We start from the raw sequence: 26,966 nt of genomic DNA on the forward strand, positions 1-26,966 counted from the left end.
GTAAAAGAGCCATTTCCTGCCCCTATGGGATTTAGAGCTAGTTGTGGAAAGGAAACCTAAAATAAAAGTTCGGGAATTGAGATTTTAAATAACATCTCATGTTGACAGTAAAAGAATGCCATAACACAGCATATGATCAGAAGCCAAATAAATTTCTTAGGCAGTAATTGCTTTAAGAGTTCAGAGGTAGGAGATAATCAGTTCAGGCTGGTATGATCAAGAAAGGCTTTATAAGAAGTTAGCATTTGAGCTGGATCTTAAAAGACAGCAACAGACAGCAACAGTTTCTTTGTCCCTGCCTGATAGTAAATGAGCTTATGAGTAGAATTAATGTCCAGGCTAACAAATGAAAAATCAGTCTAGCCATCCCTTAGTCAGTTAAGAATAAAACCAAGACAAATAGTCAGAAATCCTACCCTCCCTTAGACCTTTGCCTTATTAGCTATTCTACCTTCTTTTTACTCGGTGATTCTATTATCTCTCTCTAGAGTTATCTAAAGTTCACGTTCTTAAAAGTTATGCTGAATGTTTACTTTCTATCTCAGAATTATGTAGTAATCATCAGAATTATTCCTTATAGCTAACATGAAGTGAAATGCCTTCAAAGAACTGTCATTTTAACACAAAGTGGTGGAGTAGTGGTGTATTGAGGCAACTGCATTGTTACATACTCAAAAAATTTCTTTTACTCTTTGTATTAAACTCCCATTTTTGAGATAGGTTTGGTTGTTGGGGTGGTATTCATTATTTAAAGGTGGCTATGGAACTAGTCACCTGTTTTATATATATCAAGGTTGTGAATCTGGGAGTCTAATATTACGTCTTTTGAAATCAGACGTTGCTGCTGCTAGTCCTCATTCCTACAACATTTATGTTTAGGTTGAGTGAGCGCCGCCGGAAACGTCTCCAGGAGCTAGAGGGCCAAATAGCTGATCTAAAGAAGAAACTGAATGAACAGTCCAAACTTCTGAAACTGAAAGAATCCACAGAGCATACTGTCTCCAAACTGAACCAAGAGATACGGGTAATAAACTCTTATCCTTGCATTTACCCTATAGAAACTTATCAACATAGGTGTTGTATTTAGAACTACACCACAGAAGTGTTTTCAGGCGAGAAAGTAGCAGGGCCCCTCATTTCGAGTGTTTAAATCTCTACAAATGTTCTTTTTGTAGGGCATCATGCTAGTAGTCATCTAGAATCTGAATAACAAAACCCTGCTTTGACATTTAGAGTTTAATGTCAGATTCTTTGAAACCAAAGGGCAGATTCCTTAATATTTAGTGGTGATATTCTGACCTTTTTTTTTTTTTTTTTTTTTTGCTATTTCTTTGGGCCACACCGCAGCATATGGAGGTTCCCAGGCTAGGGGTCGAATCGGAGCTGTAGATGCTGGCCTACGCCAGAGCCACAGCAACGTGGGATCCGAGCCACGTCTGCAACACCACAGCTCACGGCAACGCCGGATGGTTAACCCACTGAGCAAGGGCAGGGACCGAACCCGCAACCTCATGGTTCCTAGTCGGATTCGTTAACCACTGCACCACGACGGGAACTCCCTCTGACCACTTTCTATGATCATGTAGAGTAATTTTATGAAGTGTTTGCAAAATGGCAGACGTGTAGAGAAAATTTTCAGTCATTGTATGTTCAACTTCTGATATCTACAATGTGGTAGTTATAGATCACTATACTGAAACCATTCAAAAACAGTGGTTGCTAAGTGGATTTGTCCTTGACGCTTCATAGATATTTCCTTGAAATTTCATTTCAATACAATGAATTTAGGGCTGGATTTAGCTTGTAGGTACATTTTTTTCTATTATTTCTTCAGGGTGTTCATGTGTATAGTCTATACTTGGAAACCCTGCACAAGCATTGCAAGGGGTATTACAAGGTAATCAGAAAATCTGTCAGCAGCTTTCTCAGCTCAGCTCTGGATTTTCTCTCTTCTCAATGGTTAGTCTATCCATATGCACATCAGCCTAGAATAAGTTCAGGTGAGTAATATACTGGTTTTCATTTTTACAGGTGATGAAAAATCAGCGGGTACAGTTAATGCGTCAGATGAAAGAGGATGCTGAGAGGTTTAGACAATGGAAGCAACAAAAAGACAAAGAAGTAATCCAGCTAAAAGAACGAGTAAGCAACTACAACTTCTCAAACTCTTACCTAATGAACCTTCTCTGAGCTAACATTAAAGCTTCCCTTTAAACAACTAGTATCTAAATATGTGACACATTCATGAATTTAAAAAGTATTTATTAAATTTGTCTACCATGTGCAAGGTGCTATCCACTAGATACCATGGACAATAGAAAAATGAGTAGTTTATGAGTTCTGTCCTTGAAGAATGTCTTGTCTAAAGGGGAAAGTGAAACATAAGCATGGTTTTCTTCAATACAAGAAATAGATTTGTGCTTTACAAATACCAATGTAATAAAGAAAGGGAAGCACACCTCCAGTTGAACAGAAATGATGACCAGGCCTTGAACAATAGGAAGGATTTTGATAGAGATTAGTACAGGCATTCCAGGTAAATGGAAGAGCAGGAACAGAGATGATAACTTTGTAGGAATATTCAAGGAATGGTGAATGATCCAGGTGGGATGAAGGATAGTAGGAGAAGATTCCATTGGAAAGACAAGTTGAAGCTGGATTGTTAAAGATCTAAGAAATTTGAACTTTATTTTGTTAGCATTGTAAAGATTTTTAAGGTTTTTGAGAAATGAGGTGATATCAGCAAAGCACTACTTAACAAAGATACATCAGAGAGTCATGTGTAGAACATACTAAAGTATTGGGAAACTGGAGGCCAGAACACAAATGAAGAAGATATTGTATCCTCCAGAAGGATAGTGAGGGCCTGAATTAGGATAGTAACAGGGTTCTTGGAAAGGACATTGATTTGGGGTAATGTTTAGAATTGACCAGAATGTGATGTATTGCATCAAGAAATGAGAGAAGTACTTGAGGATTGGTGGTGTGAGAAGCTTTGAAGAGTCTTCCAAGCAAAAGAAGCACGACTGGTGAAATTTATACAAACAACCATTAAAAGTCTCTGGAAATTGTCCTGAGGGCATACAGCAAATAAATAATTATTCAAGGGAATCTCTTAAATCTCAGTAAGAACTGTGGCATTTGAGCTGTGACAATTCCCTCCCTTCATCCCTCACATCTCCGTGTTGCTAAAGCTTGGTTTCAGGCAAGAGCAGCCAAGAGGTCTGGGAATCCCTTCTTCCACCTAGCCCCCCATGCATGGGGTGGAAGCCCTACCCCTGCCGCAGAAGGCCAGGAATACTGGGGCCTGATTGCCCTAACCCATCTAATCATAGCATGTAGGTTCCATGTCAGGAGAGGAAAGCTAAGAAAAATAGGACATGCTGCCCCTGCCCAGTATCCTACTCATAGAACAGAGATGTTGCTCAGTGAAGTGGGCTGATGTCCCCACCCCCAGGTCCTGAGCAGTGGTGCAGAGTGTTCTGCCCAGGGGGTATGGAGAGGCATGCCATAGGAATGCAACTCTCCCTAAGGGGACTGAATTTATTTGGAGACAGAGTTTGGGGGAGTTAAAACCAACAGGTGCTATCAAAAACAATGGAAATTTTGGTAGTGAGCAATGAATAGGAGACTGGTAGCTCCAAAAGAACAATAAATGAAACAGTGGTGAAAATGTTCAAAGCTCTAATGACTGGAAACTTTTAAAATTTGATGAAAAATATTAGTCTACACATCTGAGAAGCTCAATCAACTAGAAGTAGGATAAATGTGAAGAGACACCCAAGACACATCATGTCTAAATGTTGAATGACAGAGACAAAAAAGCAGCAAGATAAAATGGCTTATCACATACAAAGAAATCCCGATAAAATGAGCAGCTTAATTCTCATCAGATAGGAAAAGACAAGGATATCTGCTCTCTGCCAGTTCTTTTTTTTTGTCTCTTTGTCTTTCTAGGGCTGCACCCATGGCATATGGAAGTTCCCAGGCTAGGGGTCAAATTGGAGCTGTAGCTGCGGGCCAATGCCAGAGCCACAACACCACCAGACAAGAGCCGCATCTGTGACCTACACCACAGCTCATGGCAATGCCGGATCCTTAGCCCACTGTGCCACGACAGGAACTTCCTGCTCTCACCACTTCTATTCACCATTGTCCCGGAGATTCTAGACAAGATACTTTTTCAAATAAAATATATTAAAAGCATGCAGATTGGAAAGGAAAAAGCAAAACGACCTCTGTTAGAGATGACATGACCTTGTATGTAGAAAATCCTAGAGAATCAACTAAAAAACTATTAGAGCATGAGTTCAGCAAGATTTTAGGATATAAGTTCAACACACAAAATTCAGTTGTATTTCTTTCTTTTTTTTCTTTTTTTTTTTTTAGGGCCTCACCCAAGGCATATGGAGGTTCCCATGCTAGGGGTCTAATCGAAGCTACAGCTTCCGGCCTACACCACAGCCACAGCAACACCAGATCTGAGCCATGTCTACGACCTACACCACAACTCACAGCAACACCGGATCCTTAACCCACTGAGCAAGGCCCGGGATCAAACCTACAACCTCATGGTTTCTTGTTGGATTCATTTCCACTGCACCACGACAGGAGCTCCATCAGTTGTATTTCTATTCACTATCGACTAACAATTTAAAAATGAAATTAAGAGAATTCCATTTATAGTAGCATCAATAAGAACAAAATACTTAGGAATAAGTTTAACAAAACAAATATAAGACTTATACACTCAAAACTACAAAACGTTGAATTAAAGCTCTAAATAAATGGATAGATGACCCATGCTTATGGACGGGAAGACAATATTCTTAAGAATACCCCCAGATTGATTTACAGATTCAACACAATTCCAACTAAATTTTGTCTAGCTTATTTGTAGAAATTGACACTGGTCCTAAAATTCATATGGAAATGGAAGTGACCCAGAATAGTCACAACAATCTTGAAAGAGAAGAATAAAGATGTTGGAGATGTCGCATTTCCTGATTGAAACATATCCATCGCTTCACATAGTTACCCTTTATTTTCAGTATGGGGAGAACACTTAAGATCTACTCCCAGAGTTCCTATTGTGGCTTAGTGGGTTAAGAACCCAACTAGTATTCATGAGGATGCCGGTTCAATCCCTGGACTCACTTGGTGCATTAAAGATGTGCCGTTGCCACAAGCTATGGCGAAGGTCGTGGATGCAACTCAGATCTGGTGTTGTGGCTGTGGTATAAGCTGGTGGCTATGGCTTGGATTTGACCCCTAGCCTGGGAACCTCCATGTGCCACAGGTGCAGCCCTGAAAAGACCCCCCAAAAAGAAAAAAAATACTCTCTTAGCAAATTTCAAGCATACAATGTAGTATTATTAACTATAGTTACTATGTTATACATAGATCCCCAGAACTTATTCATTTTGTAACTGAAAGTTTGTACCCTTTGACCAGCCTTTCCCCATTCTCCTCACCCACCAGTCCCTGGAAACTACCATTCTGCTCTTGTTTATATGAGTTCAACATTTTGGATTCCACATGTAAATGAGATCATATGGTATTTGTCTTTGGTTTATTTCACTTACCATAATGACTTCCAGGTTCATCCATGTTGTTACAAATGTCAGGATTTCCTTCTTGTTTGTGGCTGAATAATATTCCATTGTATATACAATCGACCCTTGAACAACATGTGTTTGAACTGCGAGGTCAACTTATATGCATTTTTTTTCAACAGTAAATACTAGAGTACTATATGATCTGCAGTTGCTTGAATCTGTGGAAGCAGACACACAGATATGTAGGGCCAACTGTAAAGTTTTATACAGATTTTTGACTATATGGGGGTTGGTGTCCTTAACCCTATGTTGTTCTGTGGTCGACTGTATATGTATACTACACTTGCTTTATCAGTTCATTTGTCAACAACTTAGCTTGTTTCCATATCTTGATTACAGTGAATAATGCCACAATGAACATGGAAATGCAGATATCTCAAGATACTGATTTCATTTCCTTTGGGTATATAGCCAGTAGTGAGGTTCCTAGATCATATAAACTTTTTATTTTTAAATTTTTTAGGAACTTCCATACTGTTTTCTATGATGAGTTGCCATTTGAAATCTCTTCTGTTACATTATAAGGTTTCATTTTAGCTAGCTGAATAGCAGTTAAAAATCTGACTCTTTTTCTTCTTAGGACCGTAAGAGACAATATGAACTGCTCAAACTTGAAAGAAACTTCCAGAAACAGTCTAATGTGCTCAGACGTAAAACCGAGGAGGTAAGAAAATCCAGTCTGCTAGGGCAAGTGTATTGTGACTTTTAGACTTAGATGCTAACAAAATAGTATCCCTTAAATGAGCCAGTGTCCTGAGAAACCAAGGTTACCAATCTTGACTAGTAATTCCTAAGCACTATTCAAATAAGAATTTTTTCTAATTGGGCTTGCTTCTTTCCAAAAAAACCATTATAATACTGATATGTTACATCTCCAGACACTTTCATTTTGCAAGTGCTTCCTTGAAATGTGTACTTCCTCTAGGCTCTAAAGCAGTAGCTGTTCACCATTGTTATGTACATGGAGACTTATAAGGGTGGTTCCTATATGTATTTAAACTCATAGAATTTTTTATTTTTCTTGACTAATATGCTGGAAATTAGAATGTTCTTTTTACCCTTCATTTAACATTACTATGAGCCATTTTTATTTAGGCAGCAGCTGCCAACAAACGTCTCAAGGATGCTCTCCAGAAACAACGAGAGGTTGCAGATAAACGGAAAGAGAGTCAGAGCCGTGGAATGGAAGGCACCGCAGCTCGAGTGAAGGTATGGACAGCTTGAACTGCCATTTCTCTTATGGACATTGGGGATAGGAAAAAAATGGGAAGTAGCTTTATTTTCATTTAGCAGTAAACACTGCAAAAGCTGAAGTTCTACCTGAAAGCCTTATTTCCTAAAGATATGAATATCTTTGAACAGTAGCTAAAGGCTAGGAGTAACAACTGTTTCTATCCCTGCCTCTGTTAATTTTTTAACAGCTGTATTGAAGTATACTTGACCTACAATGAATTATTCATATTTAAAGTGTATAATTTGGAGTTCCCATTGTGGGTCAGTGGGTTACAAACCCGACTAGTATCCAAGAGGATGCAGGTTCAATCCCTGGCCTCGCTCAGTGGGTTAAGGATCCAGTGTTGCTGTGGCTGTGGCATAGGCCAGCAGCTGCAGCTCCAGTTCAACCCCTAGTCTGGGAAGTTCCATATGCCACAGGTGCGGCCCTAAAAAGCAATAAATTAATTAATAAATAAAGTTTATAATTTCATACATTTTGACACGGATATGCATCCATTGAATCATTACCACAATCAAGATAATGTCAATGTCCATTAGGATCAAAACTTCTTTGTACACTTTTGTGATTCCCTACCTCCCCTCCCCCATCTCCAGCAGCCATTAATCTGCTTTCTGTCACTGGATTTCCTACATAGACCATTATGTCATCTGCACACAGAGACAATTTTATTTATCCTTACCCATTCTGTATGCCTTCAAATTTTTTTGGACTTATTGTACTTACTAGACCCTCCAGTAAAATGTTGAATAGAATAGTGAAAGAGGACGTCCTTACTTTGTTCCCAATCTTAGAGAGAAAGCATTCAGTCTTTCAGTGTTAAGTATGAGTTAGCTGGGAGTTGCCTTGTGGCTCAGTGTGTTAAGGATCTGGTGTTCTCACTGCTGTGGCTCTGGTTACAGCTGTGGCACAGGTTCAATTTGTAGGTTTTTTGTATATGTATTTATCATGTTGAAGAGGTTCTTGTCTGTTCCTAGTTTGCTGAAAGTTTTTATCATGAGCGGATGTTAGGTTCTTTCGAAAGTTTCTTCTAAATCCTCTTGAGGTGATCTTATGGTTTGTTTGTTTTTACTCTCTTAGTATTGCAAATGACATTAATTTTTTTTCGATTCGTGTTACTATGGTATAACTGACATACAGTATGATTTACCCTGTTTAGTATACAGTTCTGCAAGTTTTAACATCATATATAGGTGTATAACCACCACCACAATCAAAATATAGAATAGTTCTATTATCCTTCAAATTCCCCTGTAACCCTTTGTCGTCAACTTCTCCCATATCCATCCATACCCCTGGCCTTTCACAAACACTGATCTGTATTCTGTCATTATTGTTTTCACTTTGCATTGCATCAGTCATATAACTAGAAACATACAGTATGGCTTCTTTCATTTAACATAATGCATTTGAGATCTATCTGTGTTGCTTGTATTATTCCATTGCATGGATGTTCCACAATTTATTTATCTGTTAACCTGTTAAAGAATATCTCGGGGTTTGTTTTTGTTTTTCTAATTTTTGGTGATCAAGAATAAAGCTGCTATAAAAACATTCACATGCAGGTTTCTATGTAAACAAAGGTAGTCTTTTTACTTGAGTAAATACCTAGGAGTGAGATTGCTGGGTCATATGGTAAGTGTATGTTTGACTTTATAAGAAACTGCCAAATTGTTTATCTGGTTGTTCAGTGTTGGTCTATAGAAATATAATTGATTTTTTGCTTTATTAGTTTAGTATTTTATAGGTATTTTATAGGTTCTTTAGGAATTTCTACATAGCCAATCACGCCATCTTGTCAATACAGTTTTATTTCTTCCTTTATAATCTATATGTCTTATTTCTTTTATTTGCCCTATTGCATTGACTAGGATATTCAGGATAATGTTGAATAGAAGTAGTGACAGTAGAAACCCTTCTGCTTTTCCTGATCTCAGGGGAATAGTATTCAGTCTTTACTATTAACTATGATGTTAGCTGTACGTTTTTCATAGAGTTCCTTTATCAGATTGAGGAAGTTCTTATCTATTCTTAGTTTGCTGTAAGTTTTTATTCTGAATGAATATAAATTTTATCAAATGCTTTTTGTCTCTAGCTTGTTGATTTGGTTAATGACTTTGATGTTCAAATATGGAACCAGCCTTGCATTCCTTTAATAAACTCCACTTGTTGTGATATATCATCCTTTTTATGTATTGAGTTCATTAATACATAAAATTAAAATTTTGCTAAAATAAAAATTTTGCATACAATTTTTGCATCTGTGTTCATGAGGGATATTGGTCTGTTCCCTTGTAATATCTTTGGTTTTGGTACAAGGTAATGCTAGCCTCTTAGAATAAGTTAGAAAATATTGCCCCCTCTTCAACTATCTAGAATTTTGTATAGAACTAATATTGTTTCCTCCTTAAAAGTTTAGTACAGGAGTTCCTGCTGTGGTACAGCGGGTTAAGAATCCAGCTGCAGCAGTTTGGGTCACTGCAGAGGCTCAGGTTCAATCCCCAGCCTATTACAGTGGGTGGAAGGATCTGGTGTTGCCACAGCTGTGGCATAGGTTGCAGCTTTGGCTCAGGTTCATTCCTTGGCCCAGGAGCTTCTATATACTGTGGCTGTGGCCATAAAAAAAAAGTTTGGTACAATTTACAAATCAAGCTATCTGGGCTGAAGGATGTTTTTGTTACTTGTTGCTTTTGGTAGTGGGAGAGTTTAACTGAAATTCAATGTTTTTAAATCGATATAGAGTTGTTCAGGTTATATATATTTTTTAAAGTGAGTTTTGGTAGTTTGTGTGTTTCATCTAAATTGTCGAATCTATTGGCATGAAGTTATTCATGATATTCCCTTATTATCCTTCTAATATCTGTAAAATCTGTAGTAATGTCCTCTATCTCATTCCTGTTATTGATATCTTATGTCTTCTTTCCTTTTTCTTAATCAGTTTGGCTAAGGATTATCAAAGAACCAGGAGTTCCCATTGTGGCTCAGCAGGTTAAAAACCCATTGTAGTCTCTGTGAGGATGTAGGTACAGTCCCTGGCCTCACTCAGTGAGTTTCACATCTGCAATTGTCACAAACCACAGCATAGGTGGCAGATGTGGCTTTGATCCAGTGTTGCTGTTGCTGTGGTGTAGGCCTGCAGCTGCAGCTCCAATTCAACCGCTAGCCCAGGAACTTCCACATGCCATGGGTGTAGCCATAAAAAGGAAAAAAAACCCTGCTTATTCCTATAAATGGTTAAAATAATAAGTTTTGTTGCGTATATTTTACCACAATTAAAAAAAACCTCCAAAACCCCAGCTCATCAATTTCCAGTCTGATCTTTATTATTTCCTTATTTCTGCTTTGAATTTAATTGGCTTTTTGTTTGTTTCTTTTTTTTTTCTTTGTTTTTCTTTGTAGGGCCTCACCTACAGCATATGGAAATTCCCCAGCTAGGAGTTCAATTGGAGCTGTAACTGCCAGCCTACACCACAGCTCATGGCAATGCCAGATCCTAATCCACTGAGTGAGGCAAGGGATTGAACCCTCATCTTCATGGATACTAGTTGGGTTCTTAACCTCCTGAGCCACAATGGGAAATCCTGTTTGTCCCTTAAGGTAGAACCTGAAGTCATTGATTTGAATTCTTTTCTTTCCTCTGAATCCATGATGTATCCAAGTTCCTCAGCCAGGGACTTAACCTGTGCCACAGCAGCGACCCAAGCCACTGCAGTGACAACACCGGATCCTTAACCCACTGTGCCATGAGAGAACACTTTCTTTTGTAATATAAACATTTAGTGCTATAAAAGTCCCCTTCAGTATTCCTTTAATGATAACCCACAGGAGTTCCCGTCGTGGCGCAGTGGTTAACGAATCCGACTAGGAACCATGAGGTTGCAGGTTCAGTCCCTGCCCTTGCTCAGTGGGTTAACGATCCGGCGTTGCCGTGAGCTGTGGTGTAGGTTGCAGACATGGCTCGGATCCCGCGTTGCTGTGGCTCTGGTGTAGGCCAGTGGCTACAGCTCCGATTGGACCCCTAGCCTGGGAACCTCCATATGCCGCAAGAGCGGCCCAAGAAATAGCAAAAAGCCAAAAAAAAAAATGATAACCCACAAATTTTGATGGTTATATTTTCATTCAATTCAAAATATATTCTAATTTTCCCTGTCAATTTCTTCTTTGACTTGCAGTTACTTAAAAGGATGTTAGGGAGTTCCCATCCTGGCTCAGTAGAAATGAATCTGACTAGCATCCATGTGGACACAGGTTTGATCCCTGGCATCACTCAGTGGGTTAAGGATCCAGCATTACTGGAGCTGTGGTGTAGGTTGCAGACACAGCTCGGATCTGCTATTGCAGTGGCTGTGGTGTAGGTCAGCAGCTACAGCTCCGACTAGACCCCTAGCCTGGGAACCTCCATATTACACCATTGTGGCCCTAAAAAGACAAGAAAGAAAGAAAGAAAGGAAAGAAGGAAGGAAGGAAGAAAGAAAGATGTTAGTTTCCAAATATTAGGAGATTTTTCTAAATATCTTTCTGTTATGATTTCTAACTTAATTCTATTGCAGGCAATTAGAGAACATATTTTTCCTTGCTTTATTTTTTAATTTCTTTTGATTTACAATATTGTGTTAGTTTTAGGTGAACAGCACAGCGATCTTTTATATATATATGTGTGTGTGTGTGTGTGTGTGTGTGTATATGATAATACATATATATATGATTCTTTTCAGATTCTTTCCCCTTATAGGTTATTATAAAATATTGAATATATTTCCGTGTGCTAGACGGTAGGTCCTTGTTCGTTATCTATTTTATGTATAGTAGTTTGTATATGTTAATCCAAACCTCCTAATTTATCCCTCCCTCCACCTCCCTTTCCCCTTTGGTTACCATAAGTTTGTTTTCTGTGTCTATAAGGAGAGAACATACTTTATATGACTTGAATCCTTTTGAATTTATTGAGACTTATTATGGCCTAGAATATGGTCAATCTAGCAAATGTTCACAGTGTGTATACTTAAGAAGAATGTATATTCTGCTGTTGTTGGATAAAGTATTCTATAAATGTCAATCATGTCAGTTTGATTGATTGTGCTGTTCATTCCTACTGCATTCTTGCTGATTTTCTGCCTACTTGTTCTATTAATTACTTAGATGGGTATTGAAATCTTCAACTAGAATTATGGATTTCTTTTCTCTCCTTGTAGTTCTGGTTTTGCCATATGTTTTGAAGCTCTATTATTAGGAATACCAACATTTAAGATTAATTGATCCCTTTATTATCATAAAATGATCTTTTTTTACCCCAACAATATTCCTTGTTCTGAAATCTACTATTTCTGACAATGATATAGTCCCTCCATCTTGCTTCCTTCTTTTTTAAAAATCTTTTTGGCCGCACCCATGGCATGCAGAAGTTCTGGGGCCAGGCACTGAACCCGCAGCACAGCAGTTACAAAACTTGATCCTTAACCCCATGCACCACCTGGGAACTCCCCTCCAGCTTTCTTTTAACATTAGCTGGTATAGTTTTAAAAATTCTTTTAGCTTTAACCTCTTTGTGCATTCATTTTTTTATAAGGTTTTTTTTGTTGTTGTTGTTGTCTTTTTGCTATTTCTTTAGGCCGCTCCTGTGGCATATGGAGGTTCCCAGGCTAGGGGTCAAATTGGAGCTGGAGCCACCGGCCTACACCAGAGCCACAGCAACGCGGGATCCGAGCCGCGTCTGCGACCTATACCACAGCTCACGGCAACGCCGGATCATTAACCCACTGAGCAAGAGCAGGGATCGAACCTGCAACCTCATGGTTCCTAGTCGGATTCGTTAACCACTGCACCACGATGGGAACTCCTGTGCATTCATTTTTAAAGTGCATTTCTTGTAGGCAGTGTACAATTGAGTCTAGTTTTTTTAATCCAATCTGATAATCTGCATTTTAATTGGGGGTATTTAGACCATTTATATTTAATGTGATTTATTGATATGGGTTGATTTCAATCTATCATTTTTCTATTTGTTTTCTATTTGTCCATCTGTTCTTCATTCCCTATTCCCTTGTTTTCTGGCTTATTTCAGATCAATTGAGTATTTTTATGATTCCATATTATCTCATTTGTTGGCTAATATATGATTTTGTTTCACATAATTTGGTGCTTTTTATATTAGGGGCATAAACATTAAGGATTAAGTACTTGAATAATTGACTCCCTTGCCATTATGAAAAGATCTTTTTTTCTTCCAGTTTTATTGAGATGTAATTGATATATAGCATTGTGTAAGTTTAAGGCGTACAGCATAGTGATTTGACTTAGATGCATCATGAAATGGTTGTCCCAATACGTTTAGTGAACATCCATCATCTCAAATAGATACGAAATTAAAGAAATACTAAAAATATTTTCCTTAGGATGAGAACTCTGAGATTTACTCTCTTAACAACTTTTATATATAGCATACAGCAGGGTTAATTTTATGTATCATGTTGTACATTATTCCTAGTACTTATTTATTTCATATCTGGAAGTTTGTCCCTTTTGACTGCCTTCATCCAATTCTCCTTACCCCACACCCATCTCTGGTAACCACAAATCTGATCTTTTTTTCTATGAATTTGCTAGTTAGTTTGTTGGTTTGTGAAGTAAAATGGACCTACAACACTATGTTCCTGTTACACAGCATAGTAATTCAATATTTCCATACATTTAAAAATGATCACCAAGGAGTTCCCTGATAGTGCATCGAGTTAAAGATCCAGCATTGTCACTGCTGTGGTGCAAAGCACTGCTGTGATGCAGTTTCGACCCCCGGCCCTGGCCCGGTCAAAAAAAATAATGATCATCATGATAAGTCTAGTTACAATATGTCACTATGTTAGATATTACATAGTTATTGACTATACTCCCTACACTGTACAGTTCATGCCCTTGACTCATTTATTTTGCAACTAGAAGTTTATACCTCTTAATCTTCCTCACCTATTTATTTCCTCCCTCTAACCCCCTCCTCTCTGACAATCACATGTTTGTTCTCTATAAAAGCCTGTTTCTTTTTTTTTTTTTTTTTTTTTTTTTTTTTTGTCTTTTTGCCATTTCTTGGGCCACTTCTGCGGCATATGGAGGTTCCCAGGCTAGGGGTCGAATCAGAGCTGTAGCTGCCAGCCTACACCAGAGCCACAGCAACGCGGGATCTGAGCCACGTCTGCAACCCACACCACAGCTCACGGCAACGCTGGATCATCAACTCACTGAGCAAGGTCAGGGATCGAACCCACAACCTCATGGTTCCTAGTCGGATTCGTTAACCACTGAGCCATGATGGGAACTCCTAAATAAGCCTGTTTCTGTTTTGCTATGTTCATTTGTTTTGGGGGTTTTTTTGGTTTTGGTTTTTTGGGTTTTTTTTTTGGGTTTTTTGGGGGTTTTTTTGTTTGTTTGTTTGTTTTTGTTTTTTTTTTTTTTTGCTTTTTTTAGGGCCGCACCCATGGCATATGGAGGTTCCCAGGCTGGGAGTCTAATCATAACTACAGCTGCCAGCCTATGCCACAGCCATAGCAACGCCAGACCCAAGCCTTGTCTGCGGCCTACAGCACAGCTCACGGCAATGCCGGATCCTTAACCCACTGAGCGAGGCCAGGGATCAAACCTGCAACCTCATGATTCCTAGTTGGATTCATTTCCACTGCACCACAACGAGAACTCCTGTTTTGTTTTTTTGTTTTGTTTTGTTTTTTTTCACTTATAAGTGAAATCACGCAGTGGTTTTCTCTGACTTATTTCACTAAGCATAATACCCTTTAGATTTATCTATGTTGTTGCAAATGGCAAGTTTCATTCTAATGGTAATATTCCATCTTATAAATGTACCCTATCTTCTTTATCCATTCATCCATTAATGGACACTTAGGTTGCTTCCATATCCTGGCTATTGAACATAATACTGCAATGAACATAGGGGCATGTACGTCTTTTTTTTTTTTTTTATGGCTGCACCCACGGCATATGAAGTTCCCAAGCTAAGGATCAAATTGAAGCTGCAGCTGCCAGCCCACACCGCAGCCACAGCAACACCAGATTCAAGCTGGATCCTTAACCCACTGAACTTGGCCAGGAATCAAACCCACATCTTCTTGGATACTAGTCCAGTTCTTAACCCACTGAGTCACAATGAGAACTCCACGTATATCTTTTCTAATTAGTGTTTTTGTTTCCTTTGGATAAATACCCAGGAGTGGAATTGCTGGATCATATGGTAGTTCTGTTTTTAATTTTTCGAGAATCTCTGTAACTGTTTTCCACAATGACTACACTAATTTACATTCCCACCAACAGTACATGAGAGTTCCCTTTTCTCCACATCTTCACTAGCATTTATTATCTCTTGTCTTTTTGATAACAGCCATTCTAACAAGTGTGTGTTAATATGTTGTGGGTTTGATTCGCACTTCCCTGGTGATGGTGAGCACCTTTTCATGTGCCTGTCAACTATCTGTATGTCTTCTTTGGAAAAATGTCTATTCAGATCACATGTCTATTTGTTAACCACTGAGCCATGAAGGGAACTCCCATTTTTTAAAATTAATTATTTTTAGGGCCACACCCACAGCATATGAAAGTTCCCAGGCTAGGGGTCAAATCAGAGCTACAACTGCCGGCCACAGCCACAGCAACATGGGATCTGAGCCACGTCTGTGACCTACAACACAGTTCATGGCAACACCGGATCATTAATCCACTGAGCGAGGCCAGGGATCAAACCTGCATCCTCATGGATATAAGTCAGATTCTTAACCCACTGCATCACAATGGGAACTCCCCTCTACCCATTTTTTAATATGATTGCTCACTTTTTTAATGTTGATGAGTTCTTTGTATATTTTGGATATTAACCCCTTATCAGATATATCATTTGTAAATATCTTCTCCATTCGGTAGGTAGCCTTTTTCATTTTGTTGGTAATTCCCTTCTCCGTGTAAGACCTTTTAGTTTGATATAGTCCCATGTGTTTGTTTTTGTTCCTATTTCCTTGCCTGAGGAGACATATCCCCAAAATATTACTAAGATTGATGACACATAGCTTACTGCCTCTGGTTTTCTTCTAAAAGGTTTATGGTTTCAGGTCTTACATTTAAATCTTTAATCCATTTTGAATTTATTTTTGTGCATAGTATGTGAGAGTAGTCCACTTTGATTCTTATGCATGTAGCTGCTTAGTTTTCCCAATATCATTTATTGAAAAGGCTGTCTTTTCCCCATTGGTATATTCTTGCCTCCTTCGTTGTAGATTAATTGCCCGAGTAAGTGTGGGTTCATTTCTGGGCTCTATTCTGTTCCATTGAAATATATGTCTTTTTTTTGTGCCAGTATCATACTGTTTTGATTAGTGTAGCATTGTAGTATAGTTTGAAATCAAGGAGCATACCTCCAGCTTTGTTCTTCTCAATAGTATTCTTTGATGTGAATTCTGTATTATTTGATAATAATATATCCACTCTAAATTTGTTTTGATTACTTTTAGCATAGTAAATCTTCATAATTAAGTGAAAGTTTTCTCAGAGATTGTTACTTTTTAAACAACTGGTTTTAGTTGAATTTGTTTGCTTTGAAAAAAATCCATTCAGGAGTTCCCGTCGTGGCGCAGTGGTTAACGAATCCGACTAGGAACCATGAGGTTGCGGGTTCGATCCCTGCCCTTGCTCAGTGGGTTAAGGATCCGGCATTGCCGTGAGCTGTGGTGTAGGTTGCAGACGCAGCTCGGATCCCGCGTTGCTGTGGCTCTGGCATAGGCCGGTGGCTACAGCTCCAATTGGACCCCTAGCCTGGGAACCTCCATATGCTGCGGGAGTGGCCCAAGAAATGGCAAAAAGACAAAAAAAAAAAATCCATTCATCTATTTTAAAGATTAATAATGGTTATCTATTTATTAAATAGAACAGATAATCAAAATATATTTGTTTTACATTACGACTTGTTAAGGACAAAGGTTAAGGAGAAAATGGGGAAGGAAGGTAAAGACAGAGTACGTAGAAATGCTAGGATATCTGGGGAAAGATTTTCTGCAGAAAGCCACTTTCTTGTGACCTTTTCGGATAGGCACAAGTGGAAAACTCACCTCTAGTTACTTGGGCTCTGGTCCAAATAAAATTAAATCTGGAGCTGAATCTAGCCTGTGGGCCCAGAGATTCCTCATCCCTAACCCAACATCACTGATTTATCTTCTAGAGTTGGCTTGGAAATGAAATTGAAGTTATGGTCAGTACTGAGGAAGCCAAACGCCACCTGAATGACCTTCTCGAAGACAGAAAGATCCTGGCTCAGGATCTGGCTCAACTCAAAGAAAAAATGGAATCTGGGGAAAATCCACCTCCTAAACTTCGGGTAAGTGCCCTATGGAAATATGTTACCAGTGATCAGACTGCACTCCCTAGAATCCCCTCACTACTTTAGAGAATTACTTTCCTTTTAGTACTTCAACCTCATTTTCACTATTCTTTACAGAGGCGTACGTTCTCACTTGCTGAACTGCGTGGTCAAGTTACTGAGTCAGAAGATTCCATTACAAAGCAGATTGAAAGCCTAGAGACTGAAATGGAACTCAGGTAATAGGACTATCTCTAAGGCGTAATAAAAATTTATGCCCTGAATCAAAATAGAACCTATCAATCAGTGATTCAAAAGCTTGATTTTTAAAAGCTTTGTGATGTCAGAGAAACAAGAAAGTAATGATTTTTTTTAACTGTATGCTTCACTAGACATGTTACATATATTTTCTCATTCAGTCTCTCCCTATAAGGTGTACCTTATGAGGTATCATTCTTCTCTCTTTAGAGATCAAAACTAAAGTTCAAAGATCTTGGCGTTCCTATTGTGGCTCAGAGGGTTAAGAACCCTGCATAGTGTCCATGAGGATGCGGGTTTGATCCCTGGCCTTGCTTAGTGGGTTAAGGATCCGGCATTGCCACAAGCTGAGGTACAGTTTGGAGATATGACTCAGATCTGGGGTTGCTGTGGCTGTGGCATAGGCAGGCAGCTGCAGCTCCAATTTGACTCTCAGCCCAGGAACTTCCATATGCCAGAGGTACAGCCCTAAAAGAATAAAATTGGAGTTTCCATTGTGGCTCAGTGGTAAAAAACCCAACTAATATCCAAGAGGATATGGGTTTGATCCCTGACCTCACTCAGTGGGTTAAGGATCCGGCATTGCCATGAGCTATGGTGTAGGTTGCAGACCGGGCTCAGATTCTGCATCACTGTGACTGTGGCATAGGTGGGCAGCTATAGCTCCGATTCGACCCTAGGCTAACTTCCATATGCCGTAGGTGGGGCCCTAAAAAGAAAAAAATAAAATAAAAGTTATATACAGAATTTGAAACCCAGTTTATCTAATTCCAAAGCCTATGCTCTTTATGATATACCACAAGAACTGACTAAAAGTGAAACTTTAAAGAAACCCAAGAAATGATACCAGAAGATCAATACCCTCGGAAGAGGAAAACTTTGGAGATCATCACCAAGATAGATAAAATGTACAAGAAAAGTTCTCATGAGCATTAAATAAGATTAGTATGTAAGTACATAACAGCACTTGACATATTAGAAGTTCTCAGTGGAGTTCCTCTGTGGCTCAGCAATTCCAGTCGCTATTGTGGCTTGGGTTCAGACGCTGGCCCAGGAACTTACACATGCTACAGGTGTGGCAAAAAAAGGGGAGGCCCTGGTGAATGCTTTTTTTTTTTTGGTTTGTTTGGTTTTGGGGTTTTTTTGTCTTTTTAGGACCACACCCACGTCATATGGAGGTTCCCAGGCTAGGGGTCTAACCAGAGCTACAGCTGCCGGCCTACACCACAGCCACAGCAACGTAAGATCCGAGGCACATCTTCAACCTACACCACAGCTCATGGCAACAGTGGATCCTTAACCCACTGAGCAAGGCCAGGGATGGGACCCACAACCTCATGGTTCCTAGCTGGATTCATTTCTGCTGCACCACGACGGGAACTCTGGTGAATGCTCCTTAATCACTATTATTATCTTTTAAGTATCTATGAAATCTAGAAGGAATAGAACTTTGCTAGATAGTTTATAGTGTCTTAGGATAATAGAATTCTGTTGCCAAGAAGACCTTGGAGATCATTTAATTGGTTTTTAGCAACACACACTAGCTGTTTATCTTCGGACACATCTTTAAGTCTCTCCACATTTGAGTTTCTGCTTTGTGCTGCACTGGATACAGTGGGGATATATAGAAAGAATAGATGGCATCATCCTTGTTCTCAAGAGGAAGCGATATAATGACTCACAGTGGTGTGTCGGAATTATTTGCTAAAATTTCAGGAATGTTGTAAACCATCGATAGCTTATGGTAAGAGTATTTACACTAAAGAAACTAGCAAAAGCTACAAATCAGTTCTGGTATTTTTAGGTGCTGTTTGTTAAACATTTACCTGCACACCTCTGTGCATTAGTAAATGATTATTTAAATATAGGGCAAGTGCCAAGTAGAGGAAAATTAGACATGAGTTTAATCAAGGGAATTTCCCTAAAGTTGATGAGACTTAAACTAAATTTTGAAATAGCTAAGGGTCATGAATTGTCAGAGAAGACAGGGAAAGGCATTTGATAGATAATAATTCTGAACTGTTCTGATCCACCTCTTCCAAGAAGCCTTCCCTGACTCTTCATCCCTCACTAATTTTCCTTTTCTCTAAACTCCTTCAAAACTTACACTACTCAGTCATGAAGTACAAATGATATATGTTACCTTGATTTTATTAATTGTTTTAAATGTATTAGTCTTGTCAATCTAGGCAGATTATAAGGTTGTTGAAGCAAAGGACTGTATATTAGGCCAGGCTTCTCAAAGTGTGGTCTACAAATTCCTGGAGGTCTCTGAGACCCTTTTAGGGAGTCTAAGTGATCAAACTATTTTTATAATAATATTAAGACATTATTTGTTGTTTTTACCACATTGACATTTGCCATGACAGTACAAAAGCAGCAGTGGACGAAACTGCTGGCACGTTAGTGTGAATCAAAGCAGTGGCACCATCCTGTACTAGCGGTCATTAAATACTTCACCACACATTCTCAGGTTGTTTTTTTTAAAATCAGTCTTACTTAAGAATGGCTTTGAAAAAGCAGTAAAAATTGTTAATTTTTATTAAATCTCAACCCTTGAGTTCAGATCTTTTTAATATTCTGTGTGATGGAACGAGAAGAGCACATAAAGCACTTGTGCTATTGCCAAAGAATGATGTTCGTCTCGAGGAAAAGCACTTGTGTGATGTTTGAGGTGTGAGATCAAAGGGCCTCTTTTCACAGAACATCATTTTTACTTGAAAGGACGAGTGACAGACAAACTGTGGTTATTCAGACTTGGGTACTTGGCAGACATTTTCTCAAAAATGAACAGAGTGAGCCTGTCGCTTCAAGGAAAACAACTGACGGTATTTGTCACCAGAGATAAAATTTGAACTTTCAAGTGAAAATCAGAGTTTTGGAAAATGTGTATCTTCCACTGTAAACTTGACAGTTTTTCATAACTTTTCTAATGAGACCAGTAGTGATATTAACAATTGTGATCTTTTTTATATTGTGTAATGAAGTTTGTGCACATTTGAGGGCTCTACATGACTCAGTGTTTTCCAAATGACATGTTACAGGATCATGTATGAGTAAAAGATCCATTCAGATTGCACATAACCATGTTTCAACTAACTTTTAAGGAACTTGTTGAGTTTTGGTGTGGTCTCAAAGAAGAATATCCACAGGTATCTGAAAAGATTATTAAAATGCTCCTCCCTTGTCTAACTACATATCCATGTGCGACCAGATTACCTTTACATACATAATCAGAACACATCACAGCACACAGAATGCAGAGGGAGATGCGAGAATCCAGCTATCTTCGACTAAGTCAGTCATTACTGAGATTTGTAAAAATGTAAAGCAAGCCCACTATTATCACTAAATTATTTTTTATTTTGGAAAATGTTGTTTTTCATAAAATATATTAATGTGTAATGGATTCTTGTAACTTTAAGTGAATTAATAAATATTTTTCTCATTTCTACTTTCTAATACTATAAATATCTATGAGTATAACATATGAGCAGAATTTCTTAGTGGTCCTCAATAATTTTAAAAGTGTAAAGGTGGAAGTTTCTGTCATGGCTCAACAGAAACGAATCCGACTAGGAACCATGAGGTTGAAGGTTCAATCCCTAGCCTTGCTCAGTGAGTTAAGGATCCAGCGTTGCTGTGAGCTGTGGTATAGGTCACAGACTCGGCTCAGATCTGGCATTGCTGTGGCTGTTTTGTAGGCCAGCAGCAACAGCTCCAGTTAGACCCCTAGCCTGGGAACCTCCATATGCTGCGGGTGCGGCCCTAAAAGGACAAGAGACCAAAAGAAAAAGAAAAGAAAGAGTGTAAAGATGTCCCAAGACACAAAAATATAAGAACAGCTATCTTAGATTATTTTGGTACCCATCTTCCTTATAGTACCTTATATAACACTGTATGTTACACACCTGCCAGTGTGCTCCCCCTCATTGGGCACCTAGCAAATTTGAGAAAGAGACTATTAATGAAACTGAAATATTATGTGGGCCTTGATCTCAGCCCATACTTGATCATAAAGTAACTGGAAGCTTAACCAGGATCATGGTATCTAGCCTTCTTTGAAACTTCTCAATCCTGTGGCAGGTACTTAAGATAAGCTCTCACAGCACCAGCCATAGGTATCAGTTTGGTGTTCGATTCCAGCAAAGAGCATCTGTCCTTTTTTTTTTTTTTTTTTATCTTTTTTTGCATTTTTCTAGGGCTGCACTCACAGCATATGGAGGTTCCCAGGCTAGGGGTCAAATCAGAGCTACAGCTGCCAGCCTACGGCACAGCCACAGCAACGCCAGATCTGAGCCGAGTCGGCGACCTACACCACCGTTCACGGCAATGCAAGATCCTTAACCCACTAAGCAAGGCCAGGGATCGAACCCTCAACCTCATGGTTCCTAGTCAGATTCGTTAGCCACTGAGCCACAACGGGAACTCCTGTCTGTTTGTTCTTTTGAACTTTTTTTCCTCCTCTAGGTCTCTAACCGGAATCTTGTCCTAGGTGAGGCATCATGTCACAGTTCAAGCTTCTAAGGCCTCAAGAGGAAGTCACATTATAGTCAAGGCACTATAACAAAAACCTTACTGAGGAGTTCCCGTCATGGCACAGTGGTTAACAAATCTGACTAGGAACCATGAGGTTGCGGGTTCCATCCCTGGCCTCGCTCAATGGGTTAGGGATCCGGCGTTGCCGTGAGCTGTGGTGTAGGTCACAGACACAGCTCAGATCCCTCGTTGCTGTGGCTGTGGCATAGGCCAGTGGCCACAGCTCCGATTCGATCCCTAGCCTGGGAACCTCCATATGCCGATGGAAGCGGCCCTAGAAAAGGCAAAAAGACCAAAAAAAAAAAAAAACGCTTACTGAAACAAATTTTTCCAAGTCCCACTCTATGACCCACTTATTTCAACCAATATTTAATAAAAACAAAACCATTAGAATAGCCTTAGAGTGCCTTTTTTTTTTTTTTTTTTTTTTTGGTCTCTTTTCGAGGGCCGCACCCGCGGCATATGGAGATTCCCAGGCCAGGGGTCTAATTGGAGGTGTAGCCACTGGCCTACACCAGAGCCACAACAACACCAGATCCAAGCCATGTCTGCACAGCTCACAGCAACGCTGGATCCTTAACCCACTGAGCAAGGCCAGGGATCGAACCTGCAACCTCATGGTTCCTAGTCGGATTCGTTTCCGCTGAGCCACGACGGGAACTCCTAGAGTGCCTTTTTAAAGAATTTGAGATAATGTATAAAATCCTAACCAAATGACTCAATCATTATTAAATGATGTTTAGCTAATACCTCTGTCCACAAAACATTTGAAGCTTCTCCTCAGAGCTCTTCCCCTCTCCTTGATGTTGAGGCTACTAGCAGTAAGGTGTACTGTTTCTTTCCCTGAAGGAGTGCTCAGATTGCCGACCTACAACAGAAGCTGCTAGACGCAGAAAGTGAAGATAGGCCAAAACACCGCTGGGAGAATATTGCTACCATTCTGGAAGCCAAGTGTGCCCTGAAATATTTAATTGGAGAGGTAAACATCTCTCTTTATGTCAGTGATTAGGAGTCTGGCTTGGTGGGTGAAATAAGACGTTAGCCTAGAATACCGTTGTAGTATTATTGCCACTGATCGTGGTAGATACCACAATGACACTAACATTAGAAAAACAGTTTTATGGGTAAAGGTTTGTGTGAACAAGTACAGGCCAGTCACTTAGAAAAATACATGACTTGCAAGTTGATACTCATGCCTGGCATATAGCAGGTGCTCAATAAATATTCGCTGTTATTATGAAAAGATCAGGATGCCATAGTAGACCACTGGTCAAATGTAAAATGTTATACTGTACTACTTTTTAAAATACCTATGAGATGTATTATATTCAAAAAGCTTAAGGTACATAATCTAGAAAACAAAATCTTTACTGACCTTAATGTATCATCTTCCATTGTCACAAGAGGAATTAAAATTTATCACCTCTGGTGATTGAGGCATTTTCACTTCAAGCAAGCATATAAACTCTGACTCTACAAGTCTGAGCAATGCTGTCCTTTGTACATTTTTGTGTTGGGTTAGCAGATTTATCATACTAAGGAAATCCTGATTAGACTTGTGAACACTGGTATATATGATATTCACCATCTGGAAGAGTAGACAATATCAAACTAGGCCAGGAGTTCCCGTCGTGGCGCAGTGGTTAACAAATCCGACTAGGAACCATGAGGTTGCGGGTTTGATCCCTGGCCTCGCTCAGTGGGTTGATGATCCAGTGTTGCTGTGAGCTGTGGTGTGGGTTGCAGACACGGCTCGGATCCTGCGTTGCTGTGGCTCTGGTGTAGGCTGGCAGCTACAGCTCCGATTCGACCCCTAGCCTGGGAACCTCCATATGCCGCAGGAGCAGCCCAAGAAATGGCAAAAAAAGACAAAAAATAAAAAATTTTTAAAAATAAAATAAAACTAGGCCAGCATAGGATATCAATCTAGCCTGAAAAGCCAGAGCTACAGTCTCAGCTAATGTGTCTACAAGTTCCAACATGTGAATGCAGACATTCTAAAATGGGACATAATAGCTGTAAGGGTGTGTCCTATAGATTCCTCTTTAAAATTAAAGAAGAACTTCTTAAATATCAGAATTTGGAGTTGTTATACACTGTTTGCATTTATTCTTGCTTTGAGTTAGAGCAAGAGATTAAAAATGACCTTAGCGGTCTTCTAGCTCTAAGGTATCTATCTCAACAGATATCTGGGCTCTTGGCTTAGGTAGTGTTGTTACTATTCAATGGTAGAATCCATATGACCTGAAAAAATAAGAATGGACTTGGACATGGAGGAACTTTTCTCAGTCTGTTTCAAGAAAGCTGCCATTTTCCCGCCTAGTGAATGGAAAGATGTGGCCATTCTCCAAATAAACTGATCTTTTATCCCTTCCAGCTGGTCTCCTCCAAAATACAGGTCAGCAAGCTTGAAAGCAGTCTGAAACAGAACAAGGCCAGCTGTGCTGACATGCAGAAGATGTTGTTTGAGGAACGAAATCATTTTGCTGAGATAGAGGCAGAGTTACAGGCAGAACTGGTGAGAGTGGAGCAGAAGCACCAAGAGAAGGTAAACTGGCAAGCCAAAAAGCTATACTGAGGAACAACCTAGCATTGCTTTTTGTTGTTAGTTTAAAAATAGAAATAATAATAATAATAGAGGGTATGAGGTTTCCTTCAAAAGGTCATGTAGTCTTTTCCAATTATTGCAAATAGGAAACCAGAAACAGAGAAACATTACTTATCTAAGTTTACAAATGCTGGTGACAATGGCTTTTAGCCTCCAGCTTTAATACCAAGATGAACATGCTGATAACTTTATGGTTGTGCTTATTATTTCAAGCCATGAGAACAAAAGAGAACAATTTGAAATCACAAATCACAAATCACTGGATTGAACTAAACCAGAATTCCTTTTTCCTCTTATTCCTTTGGTACCATTGGGTTGTATCTTTCCCTAGGTGCTGTACCTCCTCAGCCAGCTGCAACAAAGCCAAATGACAGAGAAGCAGCTAGAGGAGTCAGTCAGCGAAAAGGAACAACAGCTACTGAGCACCCTAAAGTGTCAGGTATGGAGATGAGGCAAAGGTTTCCAGAGATGGGGTCTCCAGGCCTGCGAATCCTGTCTGATTTCGACCCTTGTACTTGCAGCAAACAGTAATTACCTACTGGAAAGAAGGTTTATAATGGTAGCCTCTGTTGTCTTGTTAGCCTTATTTGATCCGTTTAGGGGCGTTTAGGATGTAGCCACACATAGAATAACCTCTGTTTTGGTACAGAAATGACAGTACCTACTCCACACCAGACTTTGAGACCTCCTGGTTCTTTGCCTCAACCCTGAGCTCTGAAGAGTTGAGAAAGTTAAGTCATCTCGGGCATTTAGCTGTCTCTTCTATGCCTGTTCTGAGTTGAGGCCTGACCTATTTGTAAAATGCCTGGGGTCTGCCTTTCTTCCAGAGGCTGGGAACACCACACCCTTTAGTAGCATGTTGGAGCACTCTTTTATCCAACTTAGAATCTTTTTCCTGAACTACCAGTTTCAAGGTTTCCTTGGCACCTCCCATCAAAACATAACCAAACTTGTTAAGGTCATATGCATGAATCTAATTCTCTTAAGTGCCAGGAAGTTTAATCAGGCTTATTAGTGTAGCAAAAATCTGCCTAGTCAGTGTTGAGAAGGGTGGACAAAAACATCTGTAGACTTCAAAGAAGCAGTTGACTCTCTGGGTGGGTTTCTTTATTAGCATCCTGATGTGAATAAGAGGATATAAGACTAGAAAATAGAACATAATGAGGAAGGCGTGTAAGGCAGAGCCCATGGCTCCTATGAGTTCAGTCATGGCTGCTTGGGAGCATTGGAATAGAGGTAGCATTCAGGACACCTAGGAATTGGTGAGGATCAAGCATTTTTCTGGGTGCCAATGCCTGCTGTGCAAAAACCATCTGCTGCCAGCAACTTGGCAGTAGGATGTTTTCATCTCTGTGAGTTGTTTGGTAACCCGCATGTAGTGCCCAAAATAACCCCACCTATCACTGCACTATCTGGAAATAGGACGAAGAACTTGAGAAAATGCGGGAAGTGTGTGAGCAAAATCAGCAGCTTCTCCGAGAGAACGAAATCATGAAGCAGGTAGTACAGCTTCTCAACCATTTAATAATTCCTGGGCGATCTTATTATAACTGAGGCCTGCTCTTGGGAACAACCCCAAGTATAAAGACAGCCTGATTTTATGAGGTCTACATCTAATTTCCTTGTGATATAGTCAAGTGCATTTCAAATGGTATAAACACATTTTTTTAACTTTGCTCCTTTCTGAATCTAATGCTGAACTTATAAAGTGGGAATCCTTCAACCTATTTTACTCTTACCCTGCCTCACTTTACTATGGCTTAAAATTATGCTAATTTAGGAATCTTTATGTTTTAGCCATGAACACTCTCAGAAGCTGCCCTGCAATGTACACTTTGTCTCTTCTTTTCAAATAGAAACTGAACCTCCTCCAAGTAGCCAGCAAACAGAAATCTCATCTCCCTAAGGATACCGTTCTATCTCCAGACTCTTCTTTCGAGTATATCCCACCTAAGGTAAACTGCTCAGTGCCTGTGATAGCTTCTTATAGCCAAGGTTTGGGGTGAGTGTGCTAAAACTGCCTTTTAGAAGAGGTTGAGAGTTAAAATTCCCAAATTCCAGCACCTCAATTTTCCTTGGAGTCCCGGATAAAACTGCAGTACAATCTTGAGGAAAATAGGCATTCTCCCTACCTAGAAGGCTGACTTTGGGCCATGTACAGGCGTTATGTAACACAGCTGAGGAGGAGGAAGAAGAGGAGCATGAGAAAAGAGTGGTATTAGCCATGCTTCCAAAGATACTTATCTCATAAGTCCTTCCTTCCTCCCTCAGATTGCTCAGCCTCTGTCCCTTCACTTTCTCTCCCCGTCAAAGACTCAGTCAAGCCAAGGGCTAAAGCAGAATTTCCTCTGATTGGTAAAGCCAATG

The 26,966-nt window shown here is 39.6% G+C and overlaps 1 protein-coding gene across 2 annotated transcripts in view; it reads left to right on the plus strand.

Moving 5' to 3' along the window:
- Positions 1-26,966, plus strand: part of KIF4A (kinesin family member 4A) — a 127,992-nt gene that overhangs the window by 91,024 nt on the left and 10,002 nt on the right. For both annotated transcript variants that reach the window (XM_085006759.1, XM_003360353.5), the window contains exons 17-27: positions 880-1,024; positions 2,032-2,142; positions 6,199-6,282; positions 6,714-6,827; positions 17,057-17,212; positions 17,333-17,433; positions 22,841-22,970; positions 24,369-24,539; positions 24,931-25,038; positions 26,022-26,099; positions 26,456-26,554. In XM_085006759.1, the coding sequence (XP_084862885.1) occupies positions 880-1,024; positions 2,032-2,142; positions 6,199-6,282; positions 6,714-6,827; positions 17,057-17,212; positions 17,333-17,433; positions 22,841-22,970; positions 24,369-24,539; positions 24,931-25,038; positions 26,022-26,099; positions 26,456-26,554 (1,297 nt within the window). The remainder of the gene's footprint in view (positions 1-879; positions 1,025-2,031; positions 2,143-6,198; positions 6,283-6,713; positions 6,828-17,056; positions 17,213-17,332; positions 17,434-22,840; positions 22,971-24,368; positions 24,540-24,930; positions 25,039-26,021; positions 26,100-26,455; positions 26,555-26,966) is intronic.

This window comes from Sus scrofa, chromosome X (assembly GCF_054392235.1).
Source record: "Sus scrofa isolate SSC_HxYL_T2T_F1_AM1 chromosome X, Sscrofa_HxYL_maternal_Yorkshire_Landrace_v2.0, whole genome shotgun sequence".
NCBI classification, from domain to species: domain Eukaryota; kingdom Metazoa; phylum Chordata; class Mammalia; order Artiodactyla; family Suidae; genus Sus; species Sus scrofa.